The sequence below is a fragment of the Malus domestica genome, chromosome 10 (genome assembly GCF_042453785.1).
Source record: "Malus domestica chromosome 10, GDT2T_hap1".
In the NCBI taxonomy this organism is placed as follows: domain Eukaryota; kingdom Viridiplantae; phylum Streptophyta; class Magnoliopsida; order Rosales; family Rosaceae; genus Malus; species Malus domestica.
In genome coordinates this window covers 7,986,857-8,003,334 of record NC_091670.1, presented here as the reverse complement: position 1 = coordinate 8,003,334, position 16,478 = coordinate 7,986,857, and the positions used below count along the sequence as shown (strand labels likewise).

At 37.6% G+C, this 16,478-nt stretch overlaps 2 protein-coding genes and 1 long non-coding RNA gene across 5 annotated transcripts; 2 read left to right on the top strand and 1 right to left on the bottom strand.

The window, feature by feature from the left end:
* Positions 1-1,128: 1,128 nt before the first annotated feature.
* Positions 1,129-4,001, bottom strand: LOC139188968 (uncharacterized). The gene is made up of 4 exons (XR_011572415.1): positions 3,469-4,001; positions 2,356-2,991; positions 1,848-2,058; positions 1,129-1,389 (listed from the first exon to the last, which is right to left on the bottom strand). It is a non-coding gene; the product is annotated as an uncharacterized lncRNA (long non-coding RNA).
* A 6,949-nt stretch (positions 4,002-10,950) lies between these two features.
* LOC114827259 (uncharacterized) lies at positions 10,951-13,033 on the top strand. 3 transcript variants are annotated; one of them, XM_070807037.1, is made up of 4 exons: positions 10,951-11,021; positions 11,120-11,183; positions 11,895-11,996; positions 12,660-13,033. In XM_070807037.1, the coding sequence occupies exons 1-4, from the start codon at positions 10,990-10,992 to the stop codon at positions 12,879-12,881; spliced, it is 420 nt and encodes a 139-aa protein (XP_070663138.1). In that variant the 5' UTR covers positions 10,951-10,989; the 3' UTR covers positions 12,882-13,033. The 3 variants fall into 3 exon arrangements, 1 of the variants encoding a protein (XP_070663138.1); XR_011572361.1 differs by lacking the exon at positions 12,660-13,033 and having other exon boundaries at positions 10,969-11,021; positions 11,120-11,172; positions 11,895-12,150; XR_011572360.1 differs by lacking the exons at positions 10,951-11,021; positions 12,660-13,033 and having other exon boundaries at positions 11,028-11,172; positions 11,895-12,150.
* A 1,837-nt stretch (positions 13,034-14,870) lies between these two features.
* On the top strand, positions 14,871-15,653 carry LOC103422164 (indole-3-acetic acid-induced protein ARG7-like). Its single transcript, XM_008360200.4, has one exon. The coding sequence runs from the start codon at positions 14,989-14,991 to the stop codon at positions 15,427-15,429; it is 441 nt and encodes a 146-aa protein (XP_008358422.1). The 5' UTR covers positions 14,871-14,988; the 3' UTR covers positions 15,430-15,653.
* The last annotated feature ends 825 nt before the right edge of the window (positions 15,654-16,478 follow it).

Sequence of the window (16,478 nt, the reverse complement as noted above, 5' to 3'; positions counted from 1 at the left end):
GTTGAGATCCAATTACAAGAAAAACCCAAAAGAAAATATGGACCCCCAAAACAAAGCCCAAACCAAAAGTTTGAGCCCAGTAACAGAAAACCCTATCTTCCTTGCAACCTCCGTCGATGCATCGCCGGAGAATGTCCATCCAATAGACGTCAAAAATCCAACCAAACAATTCCACAAAAATGATGGAAAGACAACTCTAACAACCTTCACAAAGCATCATACATGACGGATTAGTAACGAAACACATGAAGCTGGTGAGAGAACTCATCAGCAACATAGTCACCGAAGGCAACAAAGTCGTTGAAGACAAATCCATGGGAGGTGGTGGCGTAAACACCTGAACCGGAGCAAAAAGCACTTCCCGATCCATGAGAGGTGGTGGTGAATTACCTGCACTGGAGCTCTACGCACACCCTGAGAAAATCGCGACAAAACGCCTTTAAGGAAAGTAGCTACAAATCCGAAATCAAATGGGTTAGAGGAAAGCCTAGGAGGTGGGGGATGGGAAAGATAGTGAAAAGAAATTGGAATTGATGGCATAGGATTTGAAAAATTAAAGCACAAATTGGTGACGATCAGCAGAAATATTGCAGGGAGAACTAAACTCGAGAGCCACCGACCCAGGCCATGGCAAGGGCCGGCGGCGGAGGAGATGAAGTCTGAAGAAGGCTCAGCACACAGGCTGAAAAGGCTCTCACGGGGGTGGAGAGAGAGACTCTCACAGAGGGAGAGAAGTTTCTCGAGAGTAGGGGTAGATTTAGTTTTGCACCTCTAGAAAACTCCATTTATTCATATTTCATCCTTGCCTCTGCTCTTGTAACATCATACATCATCCTAAACTTTTAAATCCTAAACTTTTAAATCCAAACCCCGTGGATGCTCAACACAGACTACTTCTTTTGCAAATCATACGTTCTTAATTCCCAGCATGGGGTAAATAGAGTCCAAGGCTCGTCGACGTGCTAATGATAAATTTTCAGTTCTGTCCCGGTAATCTGACCACTGGACGAGAATACGAGCTAGTGCTGCGGCACCTTATTGACCACAAATATCAGTAACTAGTAGGTGATATCGGTAGTAAAGCGACCCTAGTAGAACAGACACAGCAGAATATCACAAAGGCAGACAGGTTTATAAGAGAATTTCATTCACATCATGTGGATTGTCAACTTCGTGAACTATCTAGCACTATAAATACCACAATTTCTGCTTCTGGTTTTAGATAACCAAAACAAAAAGCAAATCACAAGCATACCTGAAGAAAAGAACGGAAACATTATAGGTAATTTTACAAGGTGTGCCATGGTTGAAGCTCGTAATTTAAACGATGGGGCTCCAGCCGTGAAGAGTTTTTCTGTCTAGGTTAGCGTTGTGACTTATCGTGCTTGCCTGCATTATGGAAAGTAAATGAAGCATTATACACTTCTTCTGAGCATAATAAAGTTTATTAAACCTCTGGAGTGGGAGGTGTTCAGAGATCAAACCTTGTACCTTAAAGTTGGCCACTCTGTGTGTCCGTACCAAAACTCCTAATTCAATCATAGTACGCTAGTTTTAATCCCAACATCATCTAAATTCTAATCAAATACACAAACACAACACTAATCCTTCCTAAAGTTGATTCCAACAACTAATTGATTGCATCTAAGTAGACCAAGCATTGTCAAACCAAATTGCAGGTAGTCCGCTTCATTTAAATTATGTTTGTGTCCAATTTCAGCGAATGGAAAGAAACAATTAAAACATACAGACATATATATTTGTAAACGGTATATAATTTAATGTTAACACTGATTACAATCCATATAGCCTGTTGCAACAAAGAAAGTGAAGAAAATGAAACAAACCTGTAGACAAGCGTAGCCAAGCCTCAATCAAAATAGCATAATGCTCAGGAACTAGGGAGAGTAACTATTTTATGTATATAATGTCTTCATCAGGGTCATCAGCCTCCCAATCTACGTCATCCTCAGGTGCCTCGGATGATTCCAGTTGTTCCTCGTCTTGGGTTTCTGAATCTTTCTTTTCATTCTTTATCTTATCTAATATTGCAATCACCTGAAATGGTTCACCATTGACGTATTAGCATATATTGACACCCACCTCAGAAGCAATTTTATAAGTACACAAATCCAACCTTGATAACCAAGTCTTGTCAACCTCTATGAGCAATCACAATTGGCTTTACTTTACCAACTTATATCTTATCTTTACCTTAATTAATGCAAGAGTCACCACACAAAAAACGACTTAAGTACTCTCATTACTCTCTTGGAAAAAGCTGGAAGAAAGTAAAAGAGAAACCAACTGTATTGCTTTCCCCAGTTATATGAAATAGTATTGTATTAAGTTTACCCTGCTTCCTCTCTCTAATGACTCATCTTCTATGAAGCGTATCTCAGGAGTCAATCGCAGCTTCATACGCCTTCCCAATTGACCTCGGACATATTTGGCTTTTGACTTTAGCCCAGCAAGGGCAACCTCCTTCCCTCTCCCATCGCCAAAAATAGAAACATACACTTTAACCACTTGTAGGCAAACATATAAACTATAGTTAACTAAAATTTTAGCGCCACAAGATTAGTCAAATGATGAACATTGCCATCTTCGCGAAAACATTGAAGGAAGCTACTCTCAGAGACAACCAAAACTAAAGGTACAGAAAGTTTCCTTCGTATCATTAAATGGGAAATGTACAAGAAGCCATATAATTTGCACCCACGAAATGTCAAATATGCTACAGAAGTTTACTAAGAATGAAAGGCCAAACAAGACAGCAACACCGGCAGGGGCGGATGCATTGAGGGGCAGGGGGGTCAGCTGACCCGCCGAACTTCAACGAATGTCCAGGGATAACTTCGATGAATGTCTATAGATGACTTGGATGCTGCCCCTTTAAAGGTTGGAGCTGCCCTTCATATATGCCCTTCAATTGCTTGTAAAATGCACTAGAGAGGTGTTGCCCCTTTACAGTCTAGTCCTTATTTACCTCTGGCTTGTTTGTTGGTTGTGATTACAATTGTAGGCAGAAAAAAAGAACCAAGTAAAAAACTATCCAAAAATGCAAAGTAAATGAAATGGTGATCTCAGAGAATAACAAAACATCATCATTCTTAGACAAACATATTAATAGGATGCAATGATATCAAGCATTGTTAGTGTGTTCAAGATAAGTGTGTTCTTTGTTAAGCATTCATACGGAAGCAATCTTAGAACATGTTAGTTACCCACGTAAATGAGGCATTAACTGGTGTGTAGTATGTCTTTCCAAATGACTTCAGGTCTACCAAAACTCGATGAAATGACAATATCCATGCTATTTCTGTCAAAAAAAATTTGCTTACTGACCCCCAACAAGATAGCAAACCCACAAAACCCAATACTACAAATCGAACTAAAAACACAAAAACAAAGTCAAAATATCAGAATCAAAACAAAAATAAAGCATACATATAAGTAACAATGTACCTGCAGGTCGGTGGAGACTTCAACATCGCTTATGGTGGTTAGCGACGAGAGGTAACGGTCAGCACCCAAAGAAACCTCAGGAAGAATAACGTACTGCAAGACCTTATCAGTTATGAGCATGTCAGACAGCTCCCTCCTTATCTGCTAGGCCACCATTGCCACTCTGCGCGGGTTCGCCATGCACCTGATGGTGTTGGGCCGCCAACTGAGTACAACCGCATGATTTTTTGTGGGAAATGAGGCCGATAATTTCTGGGTCCGAATTGGAAAGCTTGATGATGATGATGATGACGATGATGGGAGGTGGGAAAGAAAGGGGGTGGGTGGTGGTGGGCGGTGGAGGACCAAGTTTGGCATTGTTGATTGCTGTATTCTATCCCAGCTCTTCGCCTCTTTGGATTTTATTTTACTGTTTGTCTTGAATTCTTACTTTGAAGAATTTGCCTCGAGTCGAGAGCGAGGGATTGCAAAGTTGCAGGAGGAAAGAGCGAGAGGCACGATTTTTTTTCTCAAGAGGGGGAAGATAATTTGTGGGACGGGACAATATCCAGTGTTTTAAATCCCGGCTTAAATACTTTATTCTTCCTCTATAATAATTTGGTTCGAATTTTTTAGTAATAATCAAATCAAATGTCTCTCATTTACAATTGAAAAAGAATATCATTAAACCATAGTATTAAATGACAACAAGGATTTAAGGTTAATCTATGAATAATGAGTTTGATATTACATTATTATTGTCTGCATTTTTTTGCTCTTAAATTCTTATTATTGCACATGCACTACAATTTCATAATACTTCTCTCTACTTATATACAAGTTGAATGTCTTAAATTTGACTGCAATGGATGACAAATTTAATACCTAATTATGATTGATAAATTGTGTGTCTTTTCCAAAATTCCTCCTCAATTAGTTTTATCAACAAAACAAAGGATACTAACCAGCACCACGTGTTAGATTCTCTTCCCTTATAAGAGAGAAGTTTCAAATTTGACCTACATGAATGAACGAGATGATTTAACATTTTTGTTAATAGTAGAATATCATTGTTCTGTTCAAATTTTCCATTCGGCCTGGTAACTTGTGGAAGTGGGCCGACTAATTTTTTTAGAAAAAGTAACTAAAAACTAGTAGTCATTGAGGATTTTTACAGTGTAAATAAAGTTATATTTTACCATCTCAATTTTGGGTCACATAACAAATTCATACTTCATCTTTTGAACATTGCTATGTCATACTGTTGACCCTAAAAACTACCAAGCCTACGTGGTGCGCAAGCCGAATAATCTATGAGCTAACTACATCATTCAGTTGAATGCAGGGCGTGCTAATTCGTCGACCGAGCTCGACCGAGGAGTAAAATTTGTTGATGTTGCGTTAGGTGCGCGGATAACTTCTGCGTCTCACGATTGCGACCGAGGAAGGAACACGTCTCAGCCTCTTAGGTTCTCGAACCTGAAGACAAGGCTACTATTCTTACAAAGTTCACAAATCGTTGTCGCCGGATTCGGTCACAGTGATGGTATTCGTCAGAGTAAACTCACGCCAAATCGATACCAAAGTGTAAGGGCACAAATACTCAAAGCAGATATATGTCTTAACAATAAATGTGGTTCGGCCGTCGGAATGCCGAACTCTAAATCCCACTTGAGAGTATCCAATCATAAACTAACTCAGCGTGCAATGTGCCAAGCTCAATAAAATGTAACACCTCACTTCGCCGAGAAGGCTAATGAGATGACCTCGACCAATAAGGATTCGGAAATCCTTTTCGACCGAGACTTGGATAGATAACCAGTCACCCTCGACGCAGTGCTATCTATGCCGACTGAAGATGCTGCGAGACCGGCTGGTTCTACGGTGACAGTGTTATCTATGCTGACTGAAGATGTCACCGGTTGCCTTCACAATGCTGTTTATCCAAACTAAAGGTGTGTCGGTGAAAGAAGAAAAGAAAAAAATCTCAAGGTTGTTGAGAGAATTTGTGCAGGGCAGTTGTATGTTGAATTGAAGGGGGCTTGAACGATGTACAATCTCCTCTATTTATAGCATCAGGTACTGTCTAGATCGAGTTAAAACCTACTCGGATTAGGATTTCTTCTTCTAATCAAACACCATCCCAACCAGTTCTATTTTCACTATGACTTTGAACCCAGTTCTTTATCAAGCCGGGATTCACTTCCGGGTTATCAATATCCATATCTCGCCGAGACTCCTTATTGCGCTAAGATTCGATTACTCGTCTCGCAGCGTGACTTGACCGACCTAGGTTAGGAAGCCCATGAACTAAACGATCCACGGTAACCTTTTCATAAGGCCTTTCAGGCCGAGATTTATTCTCGGCCCAAACACATACTTCAACTTACAAATTTGTTGCAATGTCAGAGCTCGTTTCCTAGTCTGTAAATTTGTTTGTCAACTGCAGGCGTGGTAAGTGCGAAGCCCACTCCCTTGCCCACAAACTCCATGCTGCTGACATATCCACGGTAGAGTATGGCTAATCCCATACGCTAAATATATCCAAAATATCCCTCGTGTCCACAAATGAAATGGGAGATGGAAGCATTAAGAAGGTATGAAGCGAAGAGAAAGTGGGAGGAGAAGAAAAGCTTGTGGCGAAATGATTCCCAGGTGGAGGAGTAGCCGACGATGAAGAAAGAGAGAACGAAGACGAATGTGAATGTGACTTTGAATTTGAGCGAAGGACAAACGAAGAAGCGCTACCTAGTTTAAAAATAGCGTGGAGATACGATGACCCATTCATGTAGGTACCGTTTGGTACATGGGACAGGACATAATGAAGTGAGACGAGGCGTTCCGTCCCACGTTTGGTGCGCCTAAAACGGGTGGAATGCGCTGTTCCATAGGATGAATTTTGGGTGAATTTTCGTTCCGCCTCATCCCCTGGAACGACTCGTTCCACATTCATGGAACATAAAATTATAACATCTTCGTCTCCTTCATATTCCTCCTTGTTTCCATCTGAGAGCATCTTTACTCTCTCTCCGTTCCATCCAGTCATGTCCCATCCCGTCCCGTTTGCATACCAAACGATACCGTATGGAACAAACTGGAGCGGCGGGTATGAGTACTAGGGATAGGCAACGGTTATGGCGGGCGGGTAACCGCGGTTATTTACTCATAACCATTTATATTCATACCCGTATAACCGTTTACCCGTTAGGTAATTATATAAATGGTTATACTCATACCCATAACAGTTTATAAATGATTAACTATACTCATAACCGTGTACTCATTTAATCATAACCGTTTACCCATTTAACCATAACCATTTACCCGTTTTTGAACCCGTTTATCCTTTTTTTACCTGTTTACCTATTTTTTCACCCGTCTACATTTTTTTTAACAACTTGAAAATTACAAAAGAAAATTTTGTCATAATTTTCGTTTTCTGAGAATTAAACACCGTTATAGGTGCATTTTAGCATGCATTTCCATATTTTAATAATTTAAATCCTCATACAATTTTAATAATTAAAATAATAGTTTACTAACGATATTTTTCTGCTACACCAAAGCAAGTCGTTAAACTTTTTTTTTAATAGTTTACAAACAAGTTGTGGGTATGGAGCCTGCCGGTCCTCACTAGAAAGAATCCAGGTCGAAAGTTTTACAAATGCCGTCTGAGACAGGTTCAAAAACCCATATCCATTTCTTCTTTTATTTTTAAACCCATATCCATTTCCTCTGAGACGGGTTTTAAATTTTTTTTTAATTTTACATATATTAAATTAAATGGATAAATGGATAACCGTTAAAACCATAGGTTATACCTATAACCGATGGATACAGTTATAACTGCGGGTAATACCTATAACTGCCCATTTAAATTTCACAGATAAACGATTATACCCATAACCGTTTGTTCGTCTAAACGGTTACCCATAACCGTAACCGTGAATTTTAAATAGGCGGGTAACCACGGTTACCCAAACCCGTGAGTATTTTGCCCATCCCTAATGGGTACTAACCCAGTTGTTGAACCAGTAGCACAGCTCAATTTGTTGCTCAAATTCATATTCACATTCACATTAATCTTTGTTCTCTCGATTGGTCTTCCACTTAAGAATCATTTTGTCTTGCCTTTTTTCTCTTCTTGCTTCCTGCCTTCTCAACGCCTACATTTCCCACTTCGTCTGCAGATTCAGAAATGCACTCTCAACCACCTCCTCTTTCAATCCCGCTTCAGAAACCTCCACATTTTTATGCAATACTCAAAAATTAAAAAAGGATCAGGTTTCAAGTTTTTTTTTTTTTTTTTTTTTTTTTTTTTTTTTTTTTTTTTGCTCTGAAATTCTTTAGGGTTTTTTAGATTTTCTAGGGGAGGGAAACATAGGAAGGGAAAATAGCTGGAGATGAAAGCCAACGAGGGAGCCACGTGGCGAAAAATCAGAAGAAGACAAGGATGATAGGTGGACAAAAAGGATATTTTGGATATGTTTAGCGAAAGGGATTAGCCACACTTCATTGTGGACATGTCAGCAACAAGGAGTTCTAGTAGGCAAGGGAGTAGGCAACACACTATCCATGCCAACTAGGGGTGGGCAAACGGGCCCTAGGCCCACGGGGTGAGCCGGTTCTATGCGGTTCGGGGTGGGTACGGGGCGGGTCTTAAATTTATAAAGACAAAATGGGGCGAGCCGGGGCGGGTTCACAAAATTATCGGGGCGGGGCGGGTGCAAAGGCCTGAGAAAACGGGGCCCCGGCTGGGCCCGTTTCTCCATATTCTCACTATTAGTAGTTTGTTCACTAGGCCCAAAGTCAAGTTACTCTCCCTCACCCGTGACCCACACCCTTTTTCCATCTTGTCTGCAACTTTCCTTTACTAGTGACCCACACCCTTTTTCCCTCATGTCTGCAAGCAGCCTCACTTTCTCTCTGTAACATTCGAACTCTCTCTCTAAGCTTCGAGAAGGAGACCACCATCACCCATGCCATTTTTGTCCAAATCAAACCCCCAAACTTCTACTTTTGAGACTTATGGGACACAAGGAATTATATGGTGGTTTTGCATGCACCATTGAAGCACTGTGAAGTGTTCTTCCATGGAGTCCAAGAGCTTTAAGCTTTACTTAGAATTCAAGTGAGGCTACCTCTTTTCTATCTAAGATTTTCTGGGTTATTCTTGATGTGTTGTGATTTCGAGGTTGGGGCATGTCATCTGTTGTGTTGTTTTAGGGCCTAGGGTTCTAATTTAGGGGGTTTCTATAATGGTGGATTGAATGGCGAGCAGGTGTTGGGTGGTGTCGCTGCCGGTTCAAAACTTAACATCGTCCCCATCATTGCGGTCCGATCATCCATCATCATCGTCGCCGCCGTCGTCGTCATCTTACTCAAAAGTCAACAAGTAAGGGAATTAGACTGCGGCGCTGGTAACAAAGGGTTTGAGTGGGGAAAAAAAACAGAGGACCCGTGTACCCGGCCCGAACCGGCCCATTTCAAATGGGCCGGGTTAGGTCCAGTTCCAGTTATCAGATTTGCAATGCTCGGTCCGGCCCGTCCTATTTTCTTTTTAAGCGAGTTCGGTCCGGTCCCTCCAAATTTGGGCCCAGCCCGGCCCGTGCCCACCCCTAATGCCAATAGTTAACAGACAAATTGATAAACAAGGAAACGAGGTATGACATTACAACGAATTCGTAAATTGATGTATGATATTGCAACGTTCAAAAGGTATGAGTTTGTTATGTGATCCAAAGTTGAGATAGTGAAATATAATTTACTCTTTTTTATTTTTTAAAATTTGGGCGAGAGACTGGGCCTCGCACCTTCCATGTTATCATTCAATAGCCAAATTGACAAAAAATTTAATGAATGACATTGCAATGAATTCATAAGTTGATGTATGACATTGCAATATTTACAAAATGAGGTATGAGTTTGTTATGTAACCCAAAGTTAATGTAATAAAATGTAATTTACTCAAGAAAAACTTAAAACGTTTCTGAACACCAGTGAAAAGGAAAGACCATAATAGAAGGGTGACCAAACTTTGATTTTTCTAACCCTTAAGTGCAGAGTTACTTGAGCATAATTGCATTAAGGTTTTGTTTGATATAAATAATAAATGGGTCCTTGACATCAGAACCAAAAATATTCAACAGGCTTTAATTGATTAGTTTAACCATCCATTGAGCTATGAGGGGTTATTTGTTGCAACAAACGTAGGATAGGATAGGATTAATACATTGTAATCCGAACTTTGGAGCTAATCAGATTCCATCATACTCCCTGAACATGGCCTAATCACACAGACCCAAACAAGTTTGTGAAGTCCCAAGCATTTCTCTTGGCCCAGCTTTGCCAAATTATGAGCAGCACAATTCTATTGTGGGTTCACCTGGAGAACCAAATTAAGTTATAAAGAGGGTGATTATCAACAGCAACATAAAACACCTTGAGATTTTATTTGTGTCGGAAAAGACATATATGACACTAGTACATTATCGTTGTGAAGTTTAATACTAATAATACAACACTAAGAAAATTTTCTTTAAATGGTATTGTGTCAAACGAGACGATGCAGTACCAATGTACCTGCTTAAAGTAACTCTCGACAAAAATAGGTTTTAATATGTTTTTTTTAAGGCTGAGATGAAAGCTTGAGGTTTGACTAGCCGATTTTCGATTCCAATTTTTATTTTTTATTTTTAACTTTTGTAGTTGAACTTTCAAAGATATCCCCCAAATTGGAGCATATTTTCCTAAATCTTCAATTTTGTACTATTTTAATCAATATTACTGTGATAAAAAGATAGAGGTCGACAAGAGCTTCAATGGGGTTAGGGAAAAAATAAAAAGCGCCACAACAAAATTATATCCTTCCATTTCATGCTTAATTAATATATATTTGTGGACTTAAGCACTAAGCACCACACCAAGAATTTTCAAGGTTTCTACTGATTAAAGTTCAAGCACTCATTTATTTATTTATTTAGAGTCGCATAATATTTCAATTTATTTTTTATTAGGAGAGAGGTATCGAATCATTTTTTTCATTTTGTTTTTCAATTTTTTCTTTTGTTTTCAAAACTCACAAAGTACTACGGCTTAGTAGTACATATTCTTGATTTACTTGTAAATAAGAAGTTTGAATATCGTGGATAACGAGTTTAATATTAATTTATTCCTTTTAGTATAAATATTTCATTGGATTCAAAAGCACAACAAAATTATCTTCTATGAAATTTGAACCTCAACCTCCTTCACCAAAATAAAGTTTAATAAATCACTAGGTAAAATCATCGTTAGCTTGATTTTTCAGTTCTTTGATCAAGGCTCTATTAATTTAAACTACACTAATTTACGAAAAATAAAATATAAATTTGAGTGCAAAAAAAAAAGAGGAAAAAAGGCTGCTATACTGTTGTGATGACTTGGTCTAACCTTGATTTTCAATATTCTAAAATTGAATGTGTGGTGAAATGAGTATTAGGTATAACTTACTTCCTACTTGTGCTCCACTCAATAAGTACCTGCACATAAAATTTTGATACCATGTGGTGCATTCAACTGCAAACACAAAACAGGTAGCTTTCTAATCGAATCATATCAAGTATAATAATGCAAAAAGAAATGGCTAATCAAGAAATGATCTTTAATTTAGTGTTTGTCTTTGCACTTGTAGCACTGAGGCACCACAAATTCAAAGAGAGCGAAGAAGGGTTTACAACTTTCGATGTACGGAGCAGGTATTTTTGCATTAAAATATGTAATTGATGCCATGCATGCATAAAGAAGAGTGTTGATTTTTGTTTGGGAGAAAATCTTGTTGATCAGAGCCTGTTTGTTGATCAGTTAACACTACAAGTTAAGACCGATGTCTCATGTCATGCTCCTCCTCCTCCTAATAATTAAGTTGCCAAAACTAACTTGAATAATTAATTAACTTATTAATTAATTGGTATCTTATTATATTATTTGTGGGTTTATTTATTTCATCATGCACATGTTATTTCCCAGCATAAAATCCTACGCACATTTATCAAGATTAATAAGAGTATTGAATAATTGATTTTTTTTTTTTTGTCAAAATTGATTTTTAATTTTTCACTTGGAAATGATTAGCATGCACTTCATCAACTGTATTTCCTTGACACAGAAAATATAATCGGATCATATCATTACATAAACATGGGCACTATACAAAACAAACAAATTGTCAAGCTTATAAATGTTAGTAGAATTAAAAAATACCAACAATTGTCTACTAAATTGAGAAAATTGAATCAACGGTCCCTTAAGTACAACTCAATGGGAGGAATGATCATTGAACTTAAAATTCATTAAATTTGGTATTTTTGTAATTTTGGTTCTTCTTTAATAGAGATTTTTCACGAAATGACTAAAATGATTGACGGTGGACAAATTTAAAGATCACTTGCATCGCTTTCAAATTTCAGGAGCTAAAGAAGATCTTCAACTATGTAGTGGTTGTCTTTGCACTTGTAGCGCTGAGGCACTGCAAATTCAAAGGAAGAGAAGAAGGGTTTATAACTTTCTATGTACGTAGCAGATGTTTTTGCATTAAAATATTAATTGATGCCATGCATGCATAAAAAAGTGTGTGTTGATTTTTGTTTGGAGATAATCTTGTTGATCAGAGCCTGTTTGTTGATCAGTTAACACTACACAAGTTAAGACCGATGTCTCATGTCATGCTCCTTTTCCTCCTAATAAGTTCCCAAAACTAACTTGAATAATTAATTTAACTTATTAATTAATTAATTGGTATCGTATTATATTATTTTGTGGGTTTATTTCATAAGGTTCATTGGAATCGGATGCACTCATGCACATGGTATTTCGCAGCATAAAATCCTACACACATTTATCAACATAAATAATATTTATTGAATAATTGATTTTCAGTTTTTGGTTTTCACTTGGAAATGATTAGCATGCACTTCATTAATTGTAAACATGTTGTATATCCTCGACACAGAGAATATAATCGGCATTACATAAACATGGGCAGGAGGATACAAATCAAAATTGTCAAGCTTATAAATGTTGGTAGGATTTAAAAATACCAACAATTGTCTACTAAATTGAGAAAATTGAATCAACAGTCCCTTAACTATGACTTAATTGGAGGATTGATTACTGAATTGAATTTAAAATTCATTAAATTTGGTATTTTTGTCATTATGGTCCTTATTTAACAGAGATTTTTCAAGAAAAAACCAAAAGGATTGATGGTGGACAAACTCAGGGACCACTTTTATAGATTTCAAATCTCAAGAACCAAATTGGGGAGTTATGTCTGTCACATCCTAGACCGGCTCCGCCGTAGCATGATATTGTCCGCTTTGAGCCCCGACCACACCCTCACGGTTTCGTTTATGGGAATTTACGCAGAACTTCCCAGTGGGTCATCCATCCTGTGATTGCTCTTGCCCAAACTCGCTTAACTTCGAAGTTCCGATGGAACCCGAAGCCAGTGAGCTCCCAAAATGCCTCGTGCTATATGGAGGTGGGCATGTACATATAAGGCACATCACCCCCTCTCCGTTGGTCAATGTGGGATGTTACATGTCAATCTCAATAACCATTTTGGCTAAAAAATATACTTTAAATCTAATGATGGAATTATTTTTACTAAATTATATAGTCAACATACATTTACGTTGCGTTCGATTTTCTATTTCACATCTATTTCAATAGAATTGAACAGAAATTTCTCAAATATAAAACATGGCTCTAGTCCAATTTAATTGAAGTACTCTAATTTTGACCACCAAACCAGACATAAATATATTTGATATAAAGTTCACATACACCTTCATGTTACTTGACTCCATACCCACTAAAATTTTATTTTTAACCTTCCTAAACACATTGCATCTGTTAGTTGCAAGACATTACCAAACTTGAGAAAATCCAGTCGCATCTGTAGTTGGAAAACACCTTCTTTGTTCTTTGTTCTTTTCTTGTACTTAACTAGAGAAAATCCAGTTGCATATATTTGCTTGTTGGTCGCTGAACAAGCCATACTCCAAATCCGCCAAAAACAATCTTATTTCATTTCTTCCCCTCGTGCCCTACTACACATTACTAGTACATGCACCTATCATTTTTCGTTGGTTTTAGCCAATCGACCGAGGATGACTTATTTACATCAGGCATGTCACTATAAAATATTTTATATCAATAACATAATTTTTTTTAATCAGGATTAACACAGTTACATTAGTTTTGATTTTTTTTTCACCGGTTAGCATACCGTATCCTTTAACCAAACAAAAATGGTATCCATACTCTTAAATGTGAACGTTTGTAGTGTAAACCAATTGCATTCAAGATCATAACCTATCTTGAAAGTGTAATAGAACGTCCACAAGTTACCCACCAACCTTATTCTAGTAATAACAACATCAATTTGTGTTATAAACTGTAACCTTATCTTCATTGTGTAACCATAGAGCGTCAATGTTAACGATTATAGTGTAACTTTATCTTTCTTGTAATTTAAACGTTGAAAGATATGAAGGTAAGTAACTAACGATGATGTGTAATTACTTCACGACGTCTCTAATAATAGTCCACCTCTATAATGTAATAAGGTGTCTATGATATAACCATCAACGTTTGGTAGTGTAATGCAATCAAGTCTAAATATAATTATCTACATTAACAGTGTTATGGGAAGTCCATAACGTGAAGACCAACTTTATTAAAGTTGATAACAACATCATTCTATATCAGTAACTATAACTTTACTACGACCATATAACCTCAAAAAGTGTAAATTTTAATAATTACGTTGAATTTTAACGTTATATTATAACAGTGGTATACGTAAAGAGTCCAAAACAAAAATATAATTTCGACATCTAATAATAATAACAAACGTCTATACCGCCGCAGTTCGTAGAGCCATAGCCGTGTAGGGAACTCTTTCCCCACAATCAAAGCATGTCTATTTTTTCCTTTGTCAGGAGCCAATCAAGCATTTATCTAGGATAAAGATTGTCTGCCCTTCTTTTTTTCATGTCTTTTCATGTTTTTTTTTTGTTTTGTGTGATCACGGTTAAGTTACGTTAATATTTTATATTATTTTTTTTATAAAAAATAGTAAGACAAAAATAAATAGTAATATAAAATGTTTATGTGACTTAATTGTAATTACACAAAACAAAAGAGCATAGAAGGACATGAAAAAAGAGAGGGCAAACAATCCTTGTCCTTAATCAAATGAGATTCTCAGAGGCGTGGCACATCTATGAATAAACTGAAGACTTTTTTTTTTTTGGTAAATAAACTGAAGACTTTAGTGCGCTAATCCCATGTTATCATCTCAACTTTCCTTTCTACCCATCACATGGCCTTGACAACAACTTTAACAACAGCCACAATCCCGTAATTATCTCCAGCTCCAGGGCCGTTTCACTTCTCCAAGTCCCATATAACCCTCCCACCAACAAATACTCATACACCCATTTGCCATTACCTCCTTTTAAGCAACTCCCATTCTTTTCAACTCTTTCCGGCAATATGTCACCGGCGATCAGCAAATGCAACAAGCTCCGACGCATTGTCAGAATCCGTCAAATGCTACAACGCTGGCACAAGAAGGCGCGCCTCACGGCAGCACGCGCGCCGTCCGACGTTCCCTCAGGACACGTTGCGGTCTGCGTGGGGAGCAACTGCAAGCGGTTTATCGTGCGCGCGACGTACCTGAACCACCCTATCTTCCAGAAGCTTCTAGTAGAGGCCGAGGAGGAGTACGGCTTCGCCAACCAGGGCCCCTTGGCCATCCCATGCGACGAGTCGTTTTTCGAAGAAGTTCTTCGGGTCCTGGCCCGGTCCGAGTCTGGTAACTCCGGGCGATTCTTGAGCGTGGAGGAACTCCAGAGACGCTGCCACGGGGATGCTTTGAACCAGCTTGAGTATTTGGGTGAATCTCGGCCGTTGCTTCGCGCGCGGGTTGGCTGATGAATCTGTATGTTAATTCGGTGAGGGGCTTTGAGTTGAGACGACTCAGCCGAGTTTCCGAGTTAAATGGACTACGAGTACCGACTACTGGCGACTACTCTATGAGTTAACTAATTATTTTTTTAATTATTTTTGGTAAAGACCGAATTAGGAGTGGTTAATTTGTGTATTATTGTAGAATTTCAGGATATAAATATTCAACAAATTAAATGTTTGATATCTAACCTATTATACTTGTAGTAATTCAAAGGTAGATTAATCTTTTTTTGTTCTTATTAGTTGTTTCTAATTTCTATGGTCTTTGACATACTTTTATACTGGAAGAGATCTAGTTAATTTACGGGAGTTCTTTCATGTAATCCCTAAATTTTACCTCTATCATTTTAAGTTAGAATCTCGTAAATAATAACATAGAAATTAATTATTCTCTTACTCTTTACTGTAAATAAAATTGTAGCACAAAATAATAATTTGAGAAAATTGTAGCCATAATCTCTCAATTTTAACTCTATAGGAGTAATAGTCCTTAAACTAAAAATTCATGACCATTGGTTATTTAACTTATTACAACATGCAGCTGTAGTCATTTTCGTCAACTCTATCAGAATTCCGTCAAAATGGATGTTGAAAGGATCACTGCTACAATTAGGTTAGAATTGAGGGACTATTGCTCTAATTGAGTTAAAATTGAGGGATCATTACTACAAGTTTTCTCATTTGGTTTTCTATATTTGCTTATTGATTCAACCTCATTTGCGTAGCACGTGACTTATTTTAACGGAAATTCTAATGAAGTTGACGAAATGAAACATAGCCACATGTTTTGATGACTTAAGAGATCAATATTGATGAATTTTTAATTAAAAGACTATTACTCCAACTAAATTAAAATTAAGAAACCATTACTATAATTTTCTATAATAATTTATACTTAATATCAAAAGCAGATGTGCTCAACTGCTCAAGTGCTAAGTTAATAAATAAATGGTGCTAACCACTTTGTACGGTTGCAATTGAATCTCATGAAGGAAGCTGCTCACATTTTTGTA